This window comes from Haemaphysalis longicornis, unplaced genomic scaffold (assembly GCF_048455015.1).
Source record: "Haemaphysalis longicornis isolate Haplotype H1 unplaced genomic scaffold, Haemaphysalis longicornis Haplotype H1 scaffold_2, whole genome shotgun sequence".
In the NCBI taxonomy this organism is placed as follows: Eukaryota; Metazoa; Arthropoda; class Arachnida; order Ixodida; family Ixodidae; genus Haemaphysalis; species Haemaphysalis longicornis.
The window spans coordinates 266,203,662-266,225,454 of NW_027526295.1; the positions used below are offsets into that span (position 1 = coordinate 266,203,662).

Here is a 21,793-nt window from a genome sequence, read left to right on the forward strand (position 1 = left end):
CAGTATAACATTTAAAATCCATTTTAATCTTTGCCGGCGCGAGAAAGCCCAGAGCGGGCCGACACGACATCATCTGCTCCTTGCCCCAAACTGCCGACGTCGGGGCTCTCCCATAAGCTCTCCACTACGGCGCGCCTCATCGCCTATGTAGCGTCGGCGCGTGAAATCAATCAATCAAGCAAGCAATCAATCAATTAATCAATCAATCAATCAACCAATCAATAAATCAATCAATCATCAACTCTTGTTTGCCGGAATCCGGCGTTGGGCACCGGGGATAGAGGATGTCACCACAGGAAAGGAGGCAGAGACCATTCGCTGTGGATGTATTCGCCTAGTCATCATCATCAACGGCTTCCAGGTACATTGCAGGACGGAGGCCTCTCCCATCGACCTCCAACCGCTCCTGTCCCGCGCCGCTCGATTCCATTCCTTGCCTCCGAAATTCCTTATTTTGTCCCTCCATCCAGGCCTTCCCCTTCTTCGAGACCCGTCTCTGGGTACTCGCTCTGTTACACTGGTAGTCCACAGAGTGCCATTTCGCAGGAAGTGCACTCGCACAAGGGCGCAAAGCGACACACGCTTCGTGTCGCTTTGCGCCCTTGTGCGAGTGCACTTGCCGGGAATTGCCGCCCCTCCTCCACACCCGACATCACATGTCGGGTGTGGAGGAGAACACATGCATTTGCATGCGCTACCGCGTCGTTTCAAAACGATGGCCCTTTTTTAGAGAATTAGGCCCCAGCTTTCCCTGCAGCTCGTGCACTTCGGACGCGTCGCTCAACTGCTCCGGCTGCAGGAACTCCGCGATCAGGCTGTTCCAGAAATCTTCCTCGTATGCTTGTAGAGGAACGCGGACGCCGTGCCTGAGCGTCGGGTGCGAGCCCCAGATAGAGCCCTCAGAATTCGCGACCTTATTTTGTGACGGCTCTGCACAAACGCAAAGGCATTCTGTCCTTTGTCAGTACGGACCAAATACATCAAGACTTCAAAGGTCATGCTGCACTAGCCTATACGATCATAAATACTCCCTATATCTTGAACATTGTGCGTTGTTCCGAGTTGTTTGAATCTTTTGCGGGCCCTCGGTGAAACCCTTCTGCGATATCTTCGTTACGTCACTGAAGGTATACCAATAACATACTACCCGCGCAGAAGAACTGTTGATCATAAACTGGCCTGTTCATTTGTGTTGAAGTTGGCTACACGCCCAGTGGGGCTAAAATAGCAAAAAAAAAATGGAAAGGACCAGGCGTTTTAACCTGCTGGGCATTACACCCATCATTAAACTCATGGTATTTTGTCGAAGTAATCATTCACGGCTGACGCTTTGACTACGGACAATGATGACTGTACGAAAAGCAACGCAATAACCAGGAACTTTTCATAAAGCAGCACGCTGTTACCGAAACCACACGTGCATTTTAGTCAGAATGTGGTCCTCGTGAGATAAACATACAATTTAAATTTCAGGGCACAGAATGCATCCTGAAAGCATAAACGTATGACTAACACTCGCACGCGCTCCCTTAGCGTATACAACGCGGCCGTATTTCGGTTTCGTTGTGCTGCTATCGGCCACCAGCCCAAGCTGCTGTCCTCCGTACGAAATAAACACACTATTATTTACTTCCCCCATTGTTTTTTACCCTTATAACGAAAGCTGCCATTGTCCAGGCGAACGCGACAATAACGGTTGCCCAAGCCGAAGGCGTCGCTTCCGGCCCTCTTCGTAAGTGGGTCGTTGGTCGGCTTTCTTACGGCGCGGAGCCACCTGTTCTCGGTCACGTTCGGAGAACGTGCGCTCTCCTTCGGAACGCTGAGAAAAATATGCGCCGGGCAGCAGCGAGCGCCGTCACCTGTCAGACCCATTTTGCCGAATGACTTGCTCCTTCGCAGCTGTGGCGCACCTTTCCCAGTCCAGGCATGCGTCGGAAGCGACGTCTGACCAGCGAACTTGCACGCTTCGGGCCAGCAGTCGTGCTTTAACCCGAGGAATGAGCCTCTAGCGGGATGTGCTAAACCCACTGCTAGATTCTTTTCTGCGCTCATTTCCCACGGGGAGACCAGAACAGAATGGGCAGGCAGTCTGACTAGAAGTGCGCCACTGGTGGTTTGCCTTTACTGCTTCGGATGGTGGGATACGAGGGAAACTATAACTCTGTCCTCTGGAGCAGACTATACGTGTTTGCAAAATCGGCCACGCATCTGCTTGCTTCGCGGCAAATATCGGCGGTGGAGGATAACCTACTGCCGCCCCTCAAATACAGTAAGCGCTCGTTAATTCGAACTCGGTTAATTCGAACTTCCTGTTAATTCGAACTCACGCCCAGGTCCCGGCATAGCCCTAGGAAAACTCCCGATAATTCGAACGCGTCGGTATCCAGAACGGTTAATTCGAGCTCGGAAACCTTGGTTTCCATCGCTCCTGGTAGAAAAAGTCGGCCCAGAATGATTACAATGTGTTGCAAATCCAAACCGAACCAAATTTACTAGAGATGCAAAACAACGAAACAGAAACAACAAAGCAGCGTGGCGCGCATACACTCCTGCAACAGCTTATACAGAGGGCGCCGCGCCACCGGCGCCATGCAGTGCTCCGGGGCATGCCATTACTATTTGCGAAACATTATTTACCATATCACCTGCCACAAACGTGTAGTAGCGCCTAATTCGCGACAACGAGTCCAGAGGTGGCTTCTTTGTGTTCTTCCCGCGCAGTGTGGCGCGATTCCCATTCATTCAGCGCCCGCCCGCTAATTCGAACTCCGCTTAATTCGAACAATTTTATGGTCCCCTTCGAGTTCGAATTAACGAGCTTTTACTGTAGTATGTTTGCTCAATTAGGTTTCCCGCGCTCGCCCCGTAGAGAACACGTTTGCAAAATTGGCCGCTTATCAATGGACGATAACCTTCAGCCGCCCCTTCCACGCATCAGCCTCTCTCTCCCCTCCGTGATGAATGCAATGGAGCTATAAGTTTGCTCAATTAAGCGCTGCTCACACGCCATTTGTCGCGACCTTTTGTTTGTGTTGTGTTCGAGCAGCTCGTAGCAACTTTTGCTTTGGCGTTTGCTTTTGTCTCGCCTCTCTTGGACACTGTTTTTAAAGCGTCGTTCTTTTCATTTGCTATCGTAAAAAAAAAAAAAAAAATCCATCTTGTGCTTTTAATTAAAAGTACGCTGCTGGTACTTTTTTTTTAATGTGTTATTTTTCGCGCTGAATAATGTGGGCATGTATGAACCGGGGTGAGAGTTTTGGTAGTTTGGAACGGTCCCGCCCACATCTAATTCGTGTTCAAGCGTTCGTTCACCTGTTTTTTTCCCGGGAAGTTCAATCGATTAGCTGACGGATTGAATGACGAAAATTCTCCTATTTTGTGGAAATAAAAAAAGGAACATCGTATTTAAAAATATGTCAAGGATTATTACAATAGCCTGTCGTGGTAATTAAAGGGCGGTGACCGCTGTTGTGCCGCTGTAGGCGATCTATTGAAACCTCCCAGAGGCTTTGGGATGACTCGTTGTGTTTTCCGTTGTGTTGCATTGGGCGGATGGACCGCTGCATTGACCTATGGAGTCGGAGGGCGAGCTGCTTTAGTCCCCCACGGGGAAACTTGTTTTCACCGAAGGTCTTGGTGCGACTATTAAAGAGCTCGAAAGCGCCGTATGCGTGTTCTGCTCTGAAGGAGGACACTCTCATTCGTCCTTTACTAAAGATCGTAAATGCTAGCCGCAGTGACTCTTTCGCTGGAAATCGGGTAGTGGCTCTGCAAGCAAGCACAAGTCCGCTGTGATGTGTGTAGCTGCTTAACGCTTAACTGACATTCATTCCCGTCTGTATGCAGCCTCTTTCTCAGCTGGCGAAAAGAATGCAGAATGCGGTGGGGGAGAGGGGGGTTGGTGCTGAACCTTGGTTGCACAGCCGATGCCTTACCAATTATGGCACGACGGCGCCCCCTATAAGCGAGGAGCCATGAAGAGAAAATGCAAGTTGGTTTTATTCGAAAGATTTCGTGTTTTATAGTGCCCCCAGCGCTTGTCCGGATACAAACGGTGCTTTATTCACTGAGAAATTAAACAATTTAGGTTAAAATTTTGATTTTCCCGCTCAATCGTGCGTTTTCGTGTTCCCAAGTGACATCACTGGAACCGACCGCTCTGCAGCCTAGAGTACCTTCATGCACGCATCCGCCGTACAGGGTAGAGACACGTATACGCTGGCGCCGCCATTTTCGGTTGCTCGCTCGCCGCCGAAGCAAGTCATTGTGTCAAAACCGCTCTAAAATTATCGCCGCAACGCGGTTTACTGAAGAAGTTTGAATCATATTGTCTGTTTCGCGTTGCTAGGTCTCGTAAGAAACGAAAAGAATAACGCGTTGAGCCCGTTGGCCCAATTGCGGCGGCACGGGACCGTTCAAAGGTTGTCTCCACCCTGTACAGCGGTGTTGGTTTGTTCCCGCGTTTCTTTACGTTCCGTAACCTAGATGGCGCCACCATACCGTGGCAAGCGTTTGGTTTGTTTTTGCCCGCATTTAAACCTGGCTTGTTTTTGTTCTGGGAGAAAATATTCGTTCCCTGAAACAGTGCTCGCTCGACAAATGGGGTCACGTAAGACACCGTTGCTTGCGTCAGTCGGCCAGTGTCGTCTGAGACAACCCCAAGCCCCGTAGTACTGTGCAGCTAAACCAAAGCATGCTGTGCGCAGTACGAACAGCAGAACGCATCAGTACTTCTATGTTTACATGTGCTTTCGTAACTTCCACTGTTTGTCCCATCATTCTTATTGCTTTGTAAAGAATGTGCCCTAAATTTAAGCGCAAATCGCTCGTTCGTCTAGTTTGTAAGCTCTACCTAATTTGCGTCTGCTTCTGCCAGCCTCCGCCAATCGCAGAGCTTAGCTCATGTGACGACATAGGTTTTGTTGCGGGAAATGAGCTGGTGGGTCGCATGACCGTTCCCGTTTTTCCTAATTATGTAGCTTATTTGAGCGAAGTTTACGTTAAAAGTGGTGTCAGTATGATTCTAACGAGACAATCTTTTGAATGAACCAAACTTGTGTTTTCTCTTCATGGATCCTTTAAGCGCGAGGTCTCCGCAGGGCGCATTGCTGCAGGCGCACCCTCCCGCAGTGAATGATGCTGGGACATGAGTTTGAAATTTGAAATTTCTCAAAACAAAAAACTTGACATTGGCCAGAATTTCGGTTAAAAAATGTTCTCACGATGTTTCGTGGTTCGCGCAGAAACCTCCTGTCATTTCCTTACTAGCGAAGCTGGAATGTTCGTCGGAACGTTTCGTGTCACTGCCACCTTTGTCGTTCATGTAGGCAGAAGACAACCCGGCCTACCATACGCTTCAACCCGTTCCTTATGTTAGTGACATACCCATCGTTCCTTTTTGAACAGGCGACGTGTTACCATTTCTTTTGTCAAGAACAATGACTAGATACGAGATGCGGAATGACTGCCCCTTATACCATAAACATTGAATTATGGCATTCTTTGGCGAACGAATGGCCCGCATCCCTGGACCATCATTTGATCAAAGGTCAATGTGAACCATACCGCTTGGAATCTACGCTTTGCAAGCCCTCGGTACTACACTGGCTCGCCTGCAAGCGGGCTCGCTGTTAGAGTCAAAGTTAGAACGCAGCGTTAGAAATCGGTTTAACCCGCCGCGGGCTCAGTGGCTAAGGCGTTGTACTGCTGAGCACAAGGTCGCGGGTTCGATTCCCGGCCGCGGCGGCCGCTTTTCTGATGGAGGCGAAAAGCAAAAACGTCCGTGTGTACGAGATTTCGGCGCACGTTAAAGAACCCCAGGTGGTCAAAATTAATCCGGAGCCCTCCACTACGGCGCGCCTCATCGCCTGCGTTGCGTCGGCGCGTAAAACCCTACAATCAAATCAGAAATCGGTTTAGGAGAAGGGTGTAACGACCCAGGAGTATAAAATGGAACTTACCTGGTGTACATGAACCAGCTAGCCGGGTCGGCTCTTCCCGCCCGGCGTCAGAACCCCCCCCCCCACCCCCCCCCCCCCCCCCCAGGCAAGGAGAGGGGGGTTCTGACGCCGTGCAGGAGCCTCAATACTTCCCCGCGGGCCGCAGGTTCCAAACCCCTGCCATACATAATTGTTGTGTACAGGTGCCGTCAGAAGTAATAGGAGCACGGGAGCTGTGGCCGAACCGCATAGGAGCGCCGTGTAGTTTCACCGGCGGCAAACGAAAAGACGAGAAAGCGCATGCGCGCCTGGTGACAGTGATACCCTCCCTATACATATCAAAACACTTCTTTTAACCTGTATTCGAGTAGTTTTCGCAGCATACTGGTCTCGGCGATGGCGCTGATAGCATACACACCTAAAAATATCTGAAAAAAAAAAAAAAAAACTGTCACTACAGATTCCTGTGAGAGCACCGCTTCTCCGGCAGCTCGCGTGCGCTGGAAGTGTGCGAAAGACGTTGTCAGATGTGTCTCTGCTATCAGCGCCATTGCCGAGACCAGTATGCTGCCAAGAATGCTCGAAGCCAGGTTAAAAGAAGTGTTGAGATGCATAGGTGGGCTATTGCCATCGGCAGGCGCGCATGCGTGTTCTCGTCCTTTCGTTTGCCGCCGGTGCAGCTACACGGCTCTCCTATGCGGTTCGTCCACAGCTCCCGTGCTCCAATTACTTCTGACGTCACCTGTACGTTAAAATAGAAAGAAATGGCCCCAAATAGCCATGAAATGCGTGAACAGGAGCTTAGGCGACAGGCGCCAATCAGCGCAGCGCTTTAAGAAGCTGTATGGGCCATCTTTCGGGTCTAAATAGTCTCTTAAGGTCGGCACACAATATACCGTCGTCCAATAAGTGCCCATGCACAGCGACACTCGAAAATAATGGCGCAATTCGCCCATAAAGACGCCCCTGCGCTCGACGGCGCGCCTCGGCCCAATGGGAGCCACGGGAAGAAACGCGTTCTTGAAGGCCAGATATGGCGAGTGACGTCAGGCCATCCAACATGGCTGAACCCAGGCCATCACTCTGTAAACGGTGTAAAGCATGATGATGATGTTTGGATGTTTATGGCGCAAGGCCGACTGAGGGCAAAGAGCGCCAAAACAGTTGCTATATATGAGAGATGAAGAGGTAAACGAGAGCCCGGGCTCTCTGAGCTTCAGCAACGGCAGCCTCTGCGGCAACGACACAGCATAATCATTGCCCCCAACACCTTGCATATGAGGAACGTGTGCCTCTGTGGCGCAATAGAATAGGCATCAACTTCGTAACGTGAGGACCCAAGTTCGATCGCGACCAGGAGAAGCGGCGATCTTTTCGAAGCCTCGGTTTGGACTCGTGACGCCGTGACTACGCTGGCTAGATATCGTAAGCTCGGACGATTTAAGACGCAGGCCGGGCCACTAAAGTGTTCCGCACTTGAAAGCAATATATCTTTGTGAGCAAGCCGAGTTGAAAGGACATGTGTAAAAGTATATATCCTTTACGCCAAACTAAGAACTTCAACCTAGCGACGCCTCGGACAAATTATGGCACTCAAATGATGCGTTACACCCTTCCTCCGCTTTTGGACAGCTTAGCTGGAACAGGCGTAGATATTATTTATTGTTTGTTTATTCCATTTACCCTCATTGCTCAAAGGGCATTGAAGAGGGGAGTTTTACAACCTACATTTTTAGCAGAGAACAATCTTTCACAGGTTTCTCCACCGACATCAATTATACGCAAAACAAGACAGCGGTGTTGTCCACATTATACAAGGACAAGAGAAAAGGGAGCTTTTGATAACAGGCAAAAAACATTCAGTGACTTCAAACTGTACAAAAAGCTATAAATATCTACACGATGGCAACAGTACAAAGCATGGAACTAATCAGCAGCCTCTACACAAAAGTAACGCGCAGCCGCTTTTTGAATTCTTCGAAATTGTTAGTATCAACTACGGCTGCTGGAAGGGGATTCCACTCTGATGACGTTTTTGGAACGAAAGCTAAGAAAGAAGCACTGCGACAAAAAAAGCGCGCCCACTTTGTGGCGATGATCCATGCTCGATAAAACGTAGTGTGCCGGGGTGAACAAGGCATTCCTTAAATATGAATTCATGTGATAGATTTTAAATATCAAACTTAAGCGTGAAATGTTTCTCCGTAGCTCAAGTGGTATCAATGATAAAGTCTGCTTCATAAGGGTAACACTTCGGAAGTGTAACAACGGGCCTGCGTTCTTTTTGAAGCCTTAAAGATATGTTTGTATTGTTGCTATTCACAAACGTTGCTTCATTGAATATATTTACGCCTTTACGCTTTTCTCTTTGTGCTCATTATTGTGTTTCTTTACGTACGAGAGTGCAATTTTTGTAGTGTAATTTTGTTATACCGACCTGTTCTTGTTCTTCACTCTTGTGTAAATGATGTCCTACTTTGCATTGTTGTAATGATATGTGCCATAGCGATATAATTTCTACCTTTTTTTTTTTCAATTCCAGCAAGATTGTGATTCTATTGTTGTAAATGCATGCTGCCGCACTCTGCAGGACTAGGGAACATTTTCAAGCTCTCGAGAGCTTTTATTTTTGAGCCCATTGCTTTTCGGAGTGGAAACAAACAAATTCAAATTGAAATCAAAAGTTCTGCAGCAGATCAAGTGGATTTCTAATACGATGTTGCCTTCGTATTCTTAGAAGTTGTGAGCATCGCCCGTAATTTTGTTTATTAAGCTTCATTATCGCTAACAGTAAATCGATAATTCGAGCTCAATGTTGACAGAAAACTTACATGTCTTGAGCAAAATGGAAATTTTTGCCCTCAAAGTTCACTTGTTGCGCAGGTGACTTATACAACTGCAGGAGCGGCTATTTTTGAGGGCGTTCTTGTTGCTTTTACACGTACGGGAAAGAGTTAAATATTTAATAAAAACTGAAAAGGTCAGCCCCACTAACGACGGGGCTTGCTACTTCCCGTGGGGGTAAACAAAGTGAGATTAAACAGTAAAACACATGCGAGGAGGAGGGGGGGGGGGGGGGGGGCGAGTCAGGCACTGCGTATGCATTGGGGTAAAACACGACGATAAAAAACAAAAAAACATTTCTACACAAAACATGAGGTAACCAGAAGAATTACGAGAATTAGGCATACTTAAAGGAGCCATGAAGACAAAATGCAAGTTGGTTTTATTAGAAAGACTGCTCAGCCCCGATAACAATGATACCAATATCATCGCAATCTTCGAACAAATAACGGAGATATTAAAGAAAACGTGTGAAGCAGTCGCGACCTCCTAGCCAATTTCCCGCAACTTTTCTATGACGTCACGGAAGCTTGTTTGTGCGATTGGCGGCCGCCTAACTGACCTGTCGCAACGACACATGACTGGACGTCTGTAATGGGGCCTCTAGTTCCATTTGACCGCATAACTTGAATGATAACGTGCAGTTAGCGCACTGAAAATTATGTTTTATTGTTGGCCCGTATGACGTCATTCTTGCTCATAACACGTCACTGTGGCGCGAAATTTGAAAGTTTTTAAATACTTCTTGCATTTTTTTCGTTAAAAAAACATCTTTTGTGGCTGTAATGGAGCTGAGTGAGATACTAAATCCTAGTTCTTTCAAATTAAACGAAGTTGTATTTTCTCTTCATGGCTCCTTTAATGATGCAAAGGAGCCAAATATATACCTTGACGGTTCACAGGAGCTCATCTAGCCCCCGAGTCAGCGAGGAAGGGGGCTGCGCTGCCTGCCCTTCCATCATGGGTCCAGGGAACGCTACGATAAGGTTTATCGAGCGTCGTCGATGGGCGGCACAGTCAAACGAAACGATAGCGCCCTTTTTGATTAGCTTATTGCAGCGAAGAAAGCACAGGAAATTTCGATGAAACATTAATCCTGGATCGGAGTTTGTAAAGTATGATCAGTTTCACTAGAAGAGAATCTGCAATCACAAGTAAAGACTCAGTGATGCGCCAATATCGGTTCCACCGGTCGCGTGCAATCAATGTTGCAGCTTGTGAAGTTTACTAAGACTTTTATTGGGGTGATAATGATAATGTCAGTCGTCAGCTGTAGAACGACGTATCGTGCTTTAAAGATCTCCGTGAGCGACCTTTCCGGCTAGGGCATCTCGGCTCCGACTGCGCCGCAGCGAACCCGTGTCCTCTTCGGCCCCAACTGCACCATTGAGAAAGAGGTGTGAAGCATAAATAAGTGAATATCGAACACAACAACGCCAAATGGAACGCAGAAACAGTGCAGGTTTGTCAATATGTGCCAAGGGCACACACAGGTTGCATAGCAACTTTTGATGCTCGGCAATGGTCAACTACGAAGAGGGATGCCGTGACCGGCAAATCGTTCCTGGTTGTTTAACGTGGAGTGAAAATTAAATTTAGCAGCAGAAGGGCTCGGTAAAGTGCCTCGTATGCGCGGCTAAGTACGGTGGAGTGTTACACTTTCGTCAAGGACTACCATTCCACTGAGGCTGATCTCGTCCAGGCATTCAAATAACACCACTAGTGCTTTGCGTTTAGCTGAAGGGGAAGGCCATGAACCGAACAGTACTGTGAAGCCAATTGGTCCGGTTTCTAGGCGCCCCATTTCCTGCACCAAACGGCACCTTAGAGCATAAAAGTGAGGCCCTCTAAAGGCCGACCTCCATGCAGCGAAATGTAGGCGAAAAGGCGGCGAACGTCGCCCGGCGGCGGCCGCTCCGCCGCCGGCGTCGACAATACGGCTGTTCGCCGGCGATCTACGCGAGCTAGATGTCGAACGCGCGGCGGCGAACGCGACCGGAAGCGGCAAACTGCATTTTGAGGCCGCAGCCAATCACAGCCTCGTACTTCGTTGTACTTCCTGTCCTGTCTTCCATCGGCGGCGTTCGCCGCGTCACGTTGCATGGAGGTTGGGGTGGCCGAAAACTGAGCGGCGCGTCAAACCACGGCGTCCGCCGCGCCAAGTTCGCCGAGAAACTTCGCTGCATGGAGGTCGGCCTTAACAGTACGTGTCCCATGGTTTCGGGTGACCCGCAGTTTTTATAGTAGGGAGTTTTGCGTCCCCTCGCTTTGGAGCTCATGAGATGGCACATCTCTGCTTCTTATTCCTTTATGAACGCACAATGTGAAATCACTACTTTAGAGCTTACCCAGGTGTCCCTTTCCGTAGTTGACGCTTTTCAGATTATGGTCGAGCACGAACTCCAAGTCCACCGTTTTGACTGGCGGCGACAGGTCATCAAGGGTGTCCGGCATCTGGAGCTTCCTGAACGCCGACAGAGAGGCCGCTTCGTTCGCTTTAGACTCAGACGAGTCCACGGTCGAAACGGACGCCAGCAAGTGGGAGAAAGTGCAGAACCGGTGGACCATCATGGCACACAACTGCACAATGAGAATAAAGGCGAAGAAGGCAACGGCGACGACGATGAGTTCCAGTTGTTGGCTGTCCGTGTGCGCGGCAACACTGTTGTTTGCCAGGCCACCCCCCAGGGACCAGATGTGATACAGGATACTCCTGGGGTTCTTGATGAGCACGATGGCGAGAACGTAGACGACATTGCAGAACAGCACGATGGAAGCGATGCGGTTCCGGAGGGTGTCCAGCTTTCCCTGCAGCTCGTGCACTTTGGACGCGTCGCTCAACTTCTCCGGCTGCAGGAACTCCGCGATCAGGCTGTCCCAGAAATCTTTCTCATCTGCTTGTAGAGGAACGCGGACGCCGTGCCTGAGCGTCGGGTGCGAGCGCCAGATGGAGCCCTCGGAATTCGCCACCTTCTTTCGTGATGGCTCTGCACAAACGCAAAGGCATTCTGTCACTACGGACCAAAGGCATCAAGACTTCAAAGGGCTGCTGAACGACCTTATACGACGTTAAATCATCCCTACGTCTTGAATTTTGTGCATTGTTTCAAGTTGTTTGGATCTTTTAGAGGATTTTGGTAAAAACCTTCTCAATATCTTGGTTACTGAAGGTATACCGATAGTATACCACACGCGGAGAAAAGCTGCTCCTGAATATAAACTGGCTTGTTCCTTTCTGTTGGCGTTGGCCATGCGCTCAGCGGGGGCACAAAGAAATTGAAACGGCCAGGCGTTTATATTGTTGCGTCCTTGCAAATGGAGACGCATGTTGGCGACGCACAGGAAGTGGGACTATATTAGGCGATACGCCTAAATGGTGAGTTCATCGCAAGCGATAATCGAAGGTGTGTCCATTATGGCGACCAAAGCACAAGCACACACGCTCCTTCGCCGTCGCCTTCGGGGGTCCGTTTTTACACCGCACCACAGTCCATGCACATACCCACAGGGGGAACAGCGGCTGTTGCGCAGGCACCTAAGCCCCCGCGGCAATGTCCTGCTGGGCATTAAACCAAACGCTGGCATTATAAACATGGTAGTCTGTTAATTACGAAGAAGGCCATTCACGCCTGACGCTTTGGATACGCACAATGATGACTGTACGAAGAACAACGTAATCGGACAGCACGCTGTTACCCAAACAACTCCACGCTCTTTTGTCAGAATGTGGTCCTCGCGAGATAAGTCTGCAATTTGAATTTCAGTGCAAAGAATGCATCCTGAAAGCATACACGTATGACTAACATAAGTGTGCTTTCTCTTTAGTGTGCAACGTGGCCGTAGCGTGGTGTTCGTTGTGCTTCTATCGGCAACGAGCTTGGGATGCTGACCTCCGTAGGAAATAAACAAATTAAAAGAAAGAAACATGCTAGTGTTTACTTCCCCCTTTCTTCTAACAGCGGAGATGTTTAAGCTTTTAGTTCCGCTGTGGACTGTTCCGAGAAAGCTCAGCCAAGGTGTGCACCGCCCAGAGTTGCCTAGTAATCACCTGCTATAGCTGCGCCTATACCCCAGCATAGCTTAGATACCGCTTACGTGATCATGTAACATCACGCAAACCTAGTCGTGTCTGCTAGTAAACCTAGTCGCGTGTAAACCTAGTCGCATGTAGGTACGTACCAACTGTACCCACCCCGCCTCACTAAGATACCGCTTGTGTGACCACGTAACATCACGTAAGTCACGGGGCCAAAATCACGTAAAGTCACGTGAACAAAATCACGTAACATCACTTAAAGCTAGTCATGCGACTCGTCCCCACCAAAATATCGTATCAGGTAAGGATTGTCACGTGACATTGTCCTGCCAAAATCACGTAACATCATGTAAAGCTAGTCACGTGACATGTTCCAGCCAATGCCAGGTAAGGCTAGTCAGGTCACATATTCCCCCCAAAATACCAGCACATTCTAAAGCTGTTCTCGCAACATATTCGCGCCAAAACAACGTAACATCACGTAACAACTGGTCACGCGACATGTTCCCGGGAAACCCCATTAAGCTAGTCACGTGCCATGTTCCCGCCAAAAGCACGTAAAGCTACTCACGTGACATATTCCCGCCAAAACCAGGTAAGGCCAGTCACATGACTTGGCCTAGCCACAACAATTCCTCGCCAACCATTTGCGACAGCACCGATCCCCGTAACTTCCTCGCACTCCACGTGAGCAGGGCGGAGTCCGTGGCATGTGTCCGCTCCACTCTACTCTCTCCGAGACACGGACGACAAGTGTGAAGGCAGAGCTCGGCCGAGACACCACAGTAAAAGCTCGGAACACTCGGCGCGGCGACAGACCTCTCGCCTCCTCTACTCCGTGCGCACGCGCTGCTGCCATGGGAAGACCGGAGAAAGTCGGGACGCCCGAAGAAGAAGCGGCCGGCTTACCAGGAAGAGCGCACAAGCTCTTTTGACTCTAGCTTTGCATAAACACTGCAAGCTGGGAACATTTTTTTTACTCTTACGAAAGCTGCCATTGCACAGGCGAACACGACGAAGGTTGTCCAAGCTGAAGGCGTCGCTTCCGGCCTTGTTCGTATGTGGGCCATTGGTCGGCTCTCTTGGAGTCACCTGTTCTCGGTCACGTTCGGAGAGCTTCCGCGCACCTTCGGAATCCCGAGAAAAATATGCGCCGGGTAGCAGCGAGCGCCGTCACCTTTGAGACCGAGTTCGCCGAATGACTTGCTCCTCCACAGCTGTGGCGCACCTCTCCCACTCCAGGATTGTGTCGAAAGCGACGTCTAACCAGCCGACGTGCGTGCTTCGGGCCACTGTAGTCGTATTTTAATCAGAGGAATGAGCCTTTAGCGGAATGTGCCGAACCCACGGCTAGAATCTTTTCGGTGCTCATTTCCCACCGGAAGACCAAACAGAATGGGCCGGCCGCCTGACAGTAAGTGCGCCACTGGTGGTTTGCCTTTACTGCTTCGGGCAGGGTGGGATACGAGGGAAACTACAGATCTATTCTCTGAAGCAGACTACGTGTTTACAAAATTGGCCGTGCATCTGCTTGCTTCACTGCAAATATCGTCGGTGGAGGATAATCTACTGCCGCCCCTGACGTTCTTTTCCCCTCTCTCTCTTCCCATGATGAATGCAAATAGATTTGCTAAATTAAGGTGTCCAGCGCTCGCTCTGTATATTACAAGTCTGGGAAATTGGTCGCTTATCTGCGTGCTTCAATCGATGGAGTATAGCCCTCTCCACCCCTGCCATGCAACAGCCTACATTCAGTAGCCGTCCAACCTCTCACACCCTTCCCTTCTGCTCTCTCTGCTTTCATGGTGAGGGCAAATAGGTTTGCTCTATATATGTTTCCCGCGCTCGCGCTGTGGAGTATACGTTTGGAAAATTGGCCGCTTATGTGCGTGCTTTGCTCGATGCATCTGCCACGCAACCGCCTCTCTTATCTTACCGCCCAAATTTTTACGCCCTTCTCTTCACCTCTCGGCCATCCAATTATTTATTTATTTATTTATTTATTTATTTATTTATTTATTTATTTATTTATTTTGAATACCCTATAGGCCCAAAAGGGCATTACATAGGTGGGGGGATGCAATTCAAACAACGTAACTCAACACATATCAATACAAACTACTAACGGCAGTCAGACACCTATCTGTGTAAAAGGTTCAATTTACAAAAAAAATTAGAGAAAGAGAGAGAGCAAGAGGGCAATTAACATCTGCAGTGCATCACACCACTGAACCAGGCACTCGCGGGGGTCAGGTTTAGAAATAACTTACTGTTCAAAACAACAACAACAACAAAACAAAAGAAATCAAAGGGCTGACAAAAGTGGCATTTGTATATCTGATAGATGTGAAAATATCTTATACATTTAAAAACGCACCCAACGCAGATTGGAAAGCAGAAGTGTTAGTGAGAGACACAATATTTTGAGGAAGAACGTTCCACTCCTGTATAGACAATACCAGAGGGGAATTTTGATGTTTTTTTGTCCTGGAAAATATGGGAGCAACTTTGCATGTATGGTCATTGCGGGTGGACACATAATGGGCGGGAAGAATCTGAGTTGATGAAAAAGACGAATTGGAATAGTAGAAAGAATGAAAAAGGGACAAACGGAAAAAATTTGAAACGGGCCGCCTTATTTTGGATGGATTCGATACAATCTGTAAGGAACGTGAATGCAACGAAGCTATAAGTTTCCTCAATTCAGCGCTGCTCGCGCGCCATTAGTCGCGACCTTTCCTGTGTGGTTATTGTGTTGAGCCTGAGGTATTCCTCGCGCTGAATAATGTGGGCATGTATGTCTCCTGGCGACAGTTATCTTGGAACGGTCCCGTCGACGTCTACTTTGTGTTCAAGCATCCTTTCACCTGTTTCTTGGTCGGTTGGTTGAATGGACTTGCCGACAAACCGATAGACGAAAATTCTCGTGTTTGGGCGAACCCTCAAAAAAACATCGCCTTTTAAAAAAAGTGGTCGCCCTCCAGCCCTACGCAAGCGGATGCACAGCAAATCTGTTGTAAACCACTACGAATGGTGGTGGAGGAGGGCATGAGATGTTTCTCCTCGTCTCGGCGGGCTTGTCGCTTGCGCTCGGCTAGTGTCACTATAGACAAGGGTACAGAGTGTAGGCACTCGCTTCTCCTATTGTTCCATGCCACCTCCACGATCATTAATCGGTTCGCATTACGTGACATTTGTTTACGGTTCATGAGCGTCGCCGTTTTGTTGTTTATGTGTTTTACTCGGTCGACAGGCTCGCTCGCCTAGCTTGTCCTTCCTGCTCTGCGGCTGCGCGCGGATGGTGTTCCGAATGCGAACAAAACTGGAAAACGCGCGCAGCATCATTTCAGCAGCAGAACTGCGTCCAAAGATGCCGTTTTGCTACACCTTCGGTAGTGTTGTTAATAAACGACGCGGTCGAAGTTAACGGCGGGGCCGTAGATACGGAAATCTCGCAACACTTAGAAGTGCCAAATGACCGCCGTTGCTGACTTGGCTGCCTCAGTTGCGGTACTATAACACCTTATCTATTGACACTACGCTCGGCTGCTCCGGCGGCAAATGCACGGGTCCTGCCTAGCCTGACGCATGCGCTCGGCGTCTTGGGCAAGAACGGCTCTAGTTAGTGACACTAGTCCTGCACAGCCTTCAAAGGTAATCTGCGAACAATATTAACCAGGATCACATGGAGGGGGATCCCATTGTTCACAGGCGTATTATCATCCATAATGCGGTTTCGATGCACTTCTGGGGGTTTCCTTAAGCGAATTCTGAGCTCTATGCTGATGCCTGATTAGCCTGAGGTATGCGCTCGGCGTCTTAAGCCTTCGCGTTTTTGCCCATTGAGATGAAACTGTTGGGGTTAGAGGTAAACAGCGTTGTTGTAAAAGATCTGAAGGATTGTTACAATAGCCCGTTGCGGTAATTGAAGCGCGGTGACCGCTGTCGCGCCGCTCTTGGCAATCTGTTCAAACCTTGTCGATACATTAAGAAGACCCGTTGTGTTTTACGTTGTGTTGCCTTGCCATGGTGGCCCGCTGCATGCCATGGCCTATGGAGTCGGTTACGAGTTTTCTTATTCTCCCGCGGTGAAACTTTTTCCACCGAAGCTCTCGGTGCGACTATATACATAGAAGAGCTCGAAAGCGTGCTATGCGTGCCTTGCAGTGGGAGAACGAACTGATGCACGCAGTTTAGCTTTGCGCGGTTAAATGTTTCAAACATCGGGTTAATTAGGCTGGTTGAGAAAAACGACTGACTGGACGCTTCCCACCTATGCAGAGGGGACCATGCCAGCGTGTACCCGCTTTATTGTAAAAAATAACTGTGGCAGATGACTTGCAGGAATTCTGGGTCACGGCTATGTACTGGCAAAGTTTAAACGGCCGGGGTCAATTACGGGTTCCGAAAAGAGGACAACAAGCGCTATACTCGGTTACAACTCAAGAACGGCACCACCTCATGTAGTGTATCACTCCGCCAAAGCGCCGGACCCGTGACGTCAGTGCGCGCGCGTTTTGAAAGGGGTTTGCTATGAATGCGTGATATCGTCTGCCTTGTCTCACGCAGTTTGTTTGTCGTCACTGGAGTCGTTTATAAGCATATTAAGTCCAAAAAATCACGGGAACGGCTCACGCCATGTTAAAAATATTCCCAGTAACGCCCTAATTGCGCCGCTCGGAGAAACATCTGGCTACGGTGATAAGGCACAGCGGCAACTTCCGGTGCCGTTCTTAAGTTGTCACCGAGTATAGTAAGCGTTTTAGATACGTTTTACGGAGTGCGTGGACTGTGCGCCCTCGGTTCCGTGGGAAAATTTGATGCGGTGCCAAGCTTCAATTTGAAGGGCGTGGAGACGTCTGGGTTACGTACATGGACACTTATGGGATCGTTTACTAAAGATCGTAAAAGCTAGGCGCAGTGACAGTTTCGCTGGAAACCGGGTTGCGATTATGCAAGGCTGTACAAGTTACCTGCGATAACGTTCATCTTAAGCGCACAAAAAACACGGACACAGAAGACAAGGACAAGCGCTACTTCCAACTGAATTTTATTTGAAGAAGGGTTTGCGTTCGGGCTAGTTGGTATTCCATAAAGTTCATCTTAAGCGCACAAAAAATACGGACACAGAAGACAAAAACAAGCGCTACTTCCTGCGATGTTCGTTTTAGTAGCTAACTAACCTGGACTTTGCCCCTGTCTGTACAAAGCGTCTTCTCAGCTGTCAAAAAGAATGGAAAATGTAGCGGGGAGGGGGCGGTGGCATAAAACCTCGATCGGTTGCGCAACAGATGCCACGCCGGCAGGATTACGAGCGACGCGTTGAATTCTGCGCAGGGCGCACTGCTGTAGGGGCTCCCGCCAGCGGTGCAAGCTGGGACATGAGAGAAAAATTTAAAATCCCCCCCAAAACGCTCAAATATATGATTTCGCACAACATTTCGTGGTTGGCGTAGCGGAACCGCCCGTCATTTTTTTTTACTGCAGCGAAGCTGAAATGCTCGTCGGAACGTCACTATTGCCCTTGTTCATGTAGGTCCAGCGTACCCTGCTCTTCTACGTTTCTCGTGTTAGCGACATATCCATTGTTCCTTTTTGAGCAGGCGACGAGTTGTCATTCGCTTCCTCAAGGAGGGAAGAGCGATGACTGCAGCGAGAAGATGCGGAATGGCTGGTCATTATGCCGTTAATATTGCATTAAGGTCATTCTTTGGTAAACGATTTACCAGCATCGGGGGAGCAGCATTTGATCAAAGAACAATGTGCCCCCTATTTGGAGGCGAGACCGCTGCGAATTAAGGTACAAACTGCCCCTGCAATTACATGCGACGGTTTTTGAAGAATAAGCAGCACTTAATTTGATTGGCTGCTCCTGCGACCATAGTGTTGTAGCACCCCTTCAATGCACAAGAAACATGGGCGTGATGAAATACGTAATGACTGCAAAGTATAAAATGGAACTCACCTGATGTGCCTGAATCAGCGCGCCCAGTCGTCTCTTCCGAGCTTTCCTCACTTTCGATCAAGGCAGGCAGCTTGGTCCCGTTTACTGGAACCAGGGGTGGACGGCAATCGGGGCTGTCCGTCCCCGGGACACACTTGGTCGTACAAAGGGACGAGTTCCGTCTACGTGCGGTGTGCGATTTTGTTTTTGAACACCAATGAGAGCTGACGATGTTACCGATCCGGCACACGAGTGTTTCGAGCAGCGTCGGGCTCGTTGACCTGCTTATGCCAGTGATCGACGATGGCGCATGGTCTCTCGTATTCGGCTTGGGATGGAAAGTGGTCTCCCTGAAAAGTGACAGAACGTCGTTGCGATTGGTGTGCCGCCATCATCAGAGCCGTAGCGTGAAACGACGCTGCACTTGATAGCGAGATGCCATGTGATGGTACCAGAGACGGCAAAACAATAAGGGTTGGTTAATAAATCTCGGTCAGTGGAACAGAGTGACCAGAGCAACGCTATTTTTCGAAGTACTATTAGCTTTACATTGTTACGCAGCAGAATATGTGAAGAATCTGTGGTGTACTTTACGTTTACTGTAACCATGGCTTTGGCTGGAATCGTAGCCAGAACGTGAGCCTGGTGGTTAAGGGGCGTCAACTTGAACGTCAGGATTAAACACCGTAAGGCGAATTCTGTAAAAATGTGTGAAATGGCATAGTAATTTCGAATATGATGTCGTATCGGCCTGCGAAATGAGCGTTTTCCTTGGTTTGGGAGTCGTGTGAGCATGCGAAAGCCGCAAGAAAACACAGGAAGTGTGTCTCTGCTCAAAGTGAGGAATCCATGGTCCTCTAGATTCGGGAGTCGTGCGCGCACCCACCCCTTTCCAAGCACATTTGATCCCAGCACTAAAAGGTTACAGTGCACGCCATCCCCCGCTTCGTTATAATAATGCCGTAAGCTACCGCCCCCCCCCCCCCCCTTCCCTCGTAAGGTCAGTCTATATGCGCCCCTGATTGAGTAAGGACCTGCTATGTCCTCAAGAGCATGACAGATGCTCCGCATAGAGGGTGACACCTCACCGAACACTGAGGTACTCGGATAATGCCGGCCTTATCACACAAAGAGTTAGGTAAATGTATTATAAAAATATCCCAAGCCAAGAGAAGACCGTCTCGCTTTGTCCCGTCGCGAGCACTCTCCACCGCAAGGGATGGTAAGGTGCGCACCTGGTGCCCCAGGAGACGACGTTGAGATTGATGGCCGAGTAGAGCGTCAGGATGAGGTACATGGCCGGCACCAGAAGGAAGTATATGAGGCTGTGCACCAGACATCCGACCTCTTGGGGGTGTACGAGCGCAGCGAAGAGGAATATGAGCGCCGTGGCCACGAAGAAGATTGAAGTGGGTGACGCCATGCCATGACTTCGAATCTCGAGAGCGACGTTCGTAAGGACGGCCGCCACGAGGAGCGCGTAGGCCGCCGATAGCACCTTGGCCGCTAGCATCTGCTCGGGAAGTGGGTAGGGAGGGCACGGGTTATAAGCATTCCCGCCGCTGCATACATGTCGAATTAACAGGCCGGAATGCAGCCTACATCCGTACATAACGGTAGTTGCCGTTATGAACAATATCCCTACACGTAATCACAGACTGTCTGCAAGAGTGCAAGAAATACGACCACAATCGCGTATCAACAGTGAACACCTGTTCTCCAAATGCTAGAGATGCACGAGGACATCATCAAACCCACAATACTCAGGGGGACGGCAGGTCACGCAGGACTTTAAGGAAGCCAGCGAGCGCATGCTACAGCCAGAGCCTGCACCCTCCTGGCATAGAACCGTGTGGACCCCTCGTAACCCATAGCCGATCCAGCCACAGCACGGGACCCTTCCACAACACCACCCTCTCACAAGATGAGCCTACCCGCCACCGCACCAGAAGCTCATCTGAGAGGAAGCGGTAGCTCGGCGGCCGCCACAAAACCCACGTTAGCTTACTGCACTTAACACACCCACCACATATCCACGAACATGCCCAACTGGAACGAACATTCCTTATGAAAATTTCTATGTCCAGTCAAAAGACAGTCTGCGTCCCGAAGGAAACAGACTGCATGCGTCCTGTGTGTTTCCTCTGTGTTGGAATTTCGCCACCGACTTTCTGCGTACTCCAAGTGTCCCGTGTGTTTCCGTCCTCCATGCGTCCAGTCTATCTCCCAAAGGCAACACAGACACCATACGGCCTTTGTGTGTCCCCTATATGTCTTGAAGGCAACAGACCGCATTCGTCCCTTGTGTGTCCCCTGTATTGAAATTTCGCCACCGACTTTCTGCGTCCTCCAAGAATCCTTTATGTTTCCGTCCTCTACGTATCCCACAAGCTTCCACCTTTTGAGTGCCCTTTGCATGCTGTCAAATAACAGCACCCAACAGCCAGCTGCATGTAGAAAATGTCAGCCAGCTCCACAGTCACTGTTTCATGCTGCAGCTGTTTCTGTAAGAGCAAGCTGACGAAAATCACATGAATCACACGACTCTTGCAAACCTGACTATTTTATTCAGGTTGGATCCATACGTGCTGCTGCCGCCTGCCACACCAGGTGTCGCCTCATCTTTACCCCTCAAAGGACGGGATAGCCACTGCCACGCTTGAACCTGAAATGACAAACGCATTGATCGCATATGAAGGGGTTTAAACAAACACGTCTCAAACATTTGCTGGTTATGCTTATAAATATAAAGGAGTGTTCCCATACAAAACTGAACCAAGTATCCTGAAAGAGAAGGTACAACTTCTAGGTTGCAAAATTAGCCACAAAATTTAGACCACATAAATTAACTAATGAGCTTACGAACATCAAATATGACATACTGTTACATAGGCAACACAACCCAGAACTAAGTACTGTTTAGATTCATGGCCTCCTCATAACGGGCATTTATACAGCCTCGCAAGAACATTTGAGATGAGATTATTGCAGCAGCACTGTGGGAACAAAGCAATATGGGGGGGGGCAGGG

At 49.2% G+C, this 21,793-nt stretch overlaps 1 protein-coding gene across 1 annotated transcript in view; it reads right to left on the reverse strand.

The window, feature by feature from the left end:
- Positions 1-9,627: 9,627 nt before the first annotated feature.
- LOC144170659 (chitin synthase chs-2-like) overlaps positions 9,628-21,793 on the reverse strand; it is an 81,428-nt gene continuing 69,262 nt past the window's right edge. Inside the window, exons 13-16 of the mRNA XM_077700590.1 lie at positions 19,999-20,276; positions 18,785-19,113; positions 11,132-11,770; positions 9,628-10,161 (exon numbers count right to left, since the gene is read on the reverse strand). Of these exons, the coding sequence (XP_077556716.1) occupies positions 10,076-10,161; positions 11,132-11,770; positions 18,785-19,113; positions 19,999-20,276 (1,332 nt within the window). The 3' untranslated portion in view covers positions 9,628-10,075. The remainder of the gene's footprint in view (positions 10,162-11,131; positions 11,771-18,784; positions 19,114-19,998; positions 20,277-21,793) is intronic.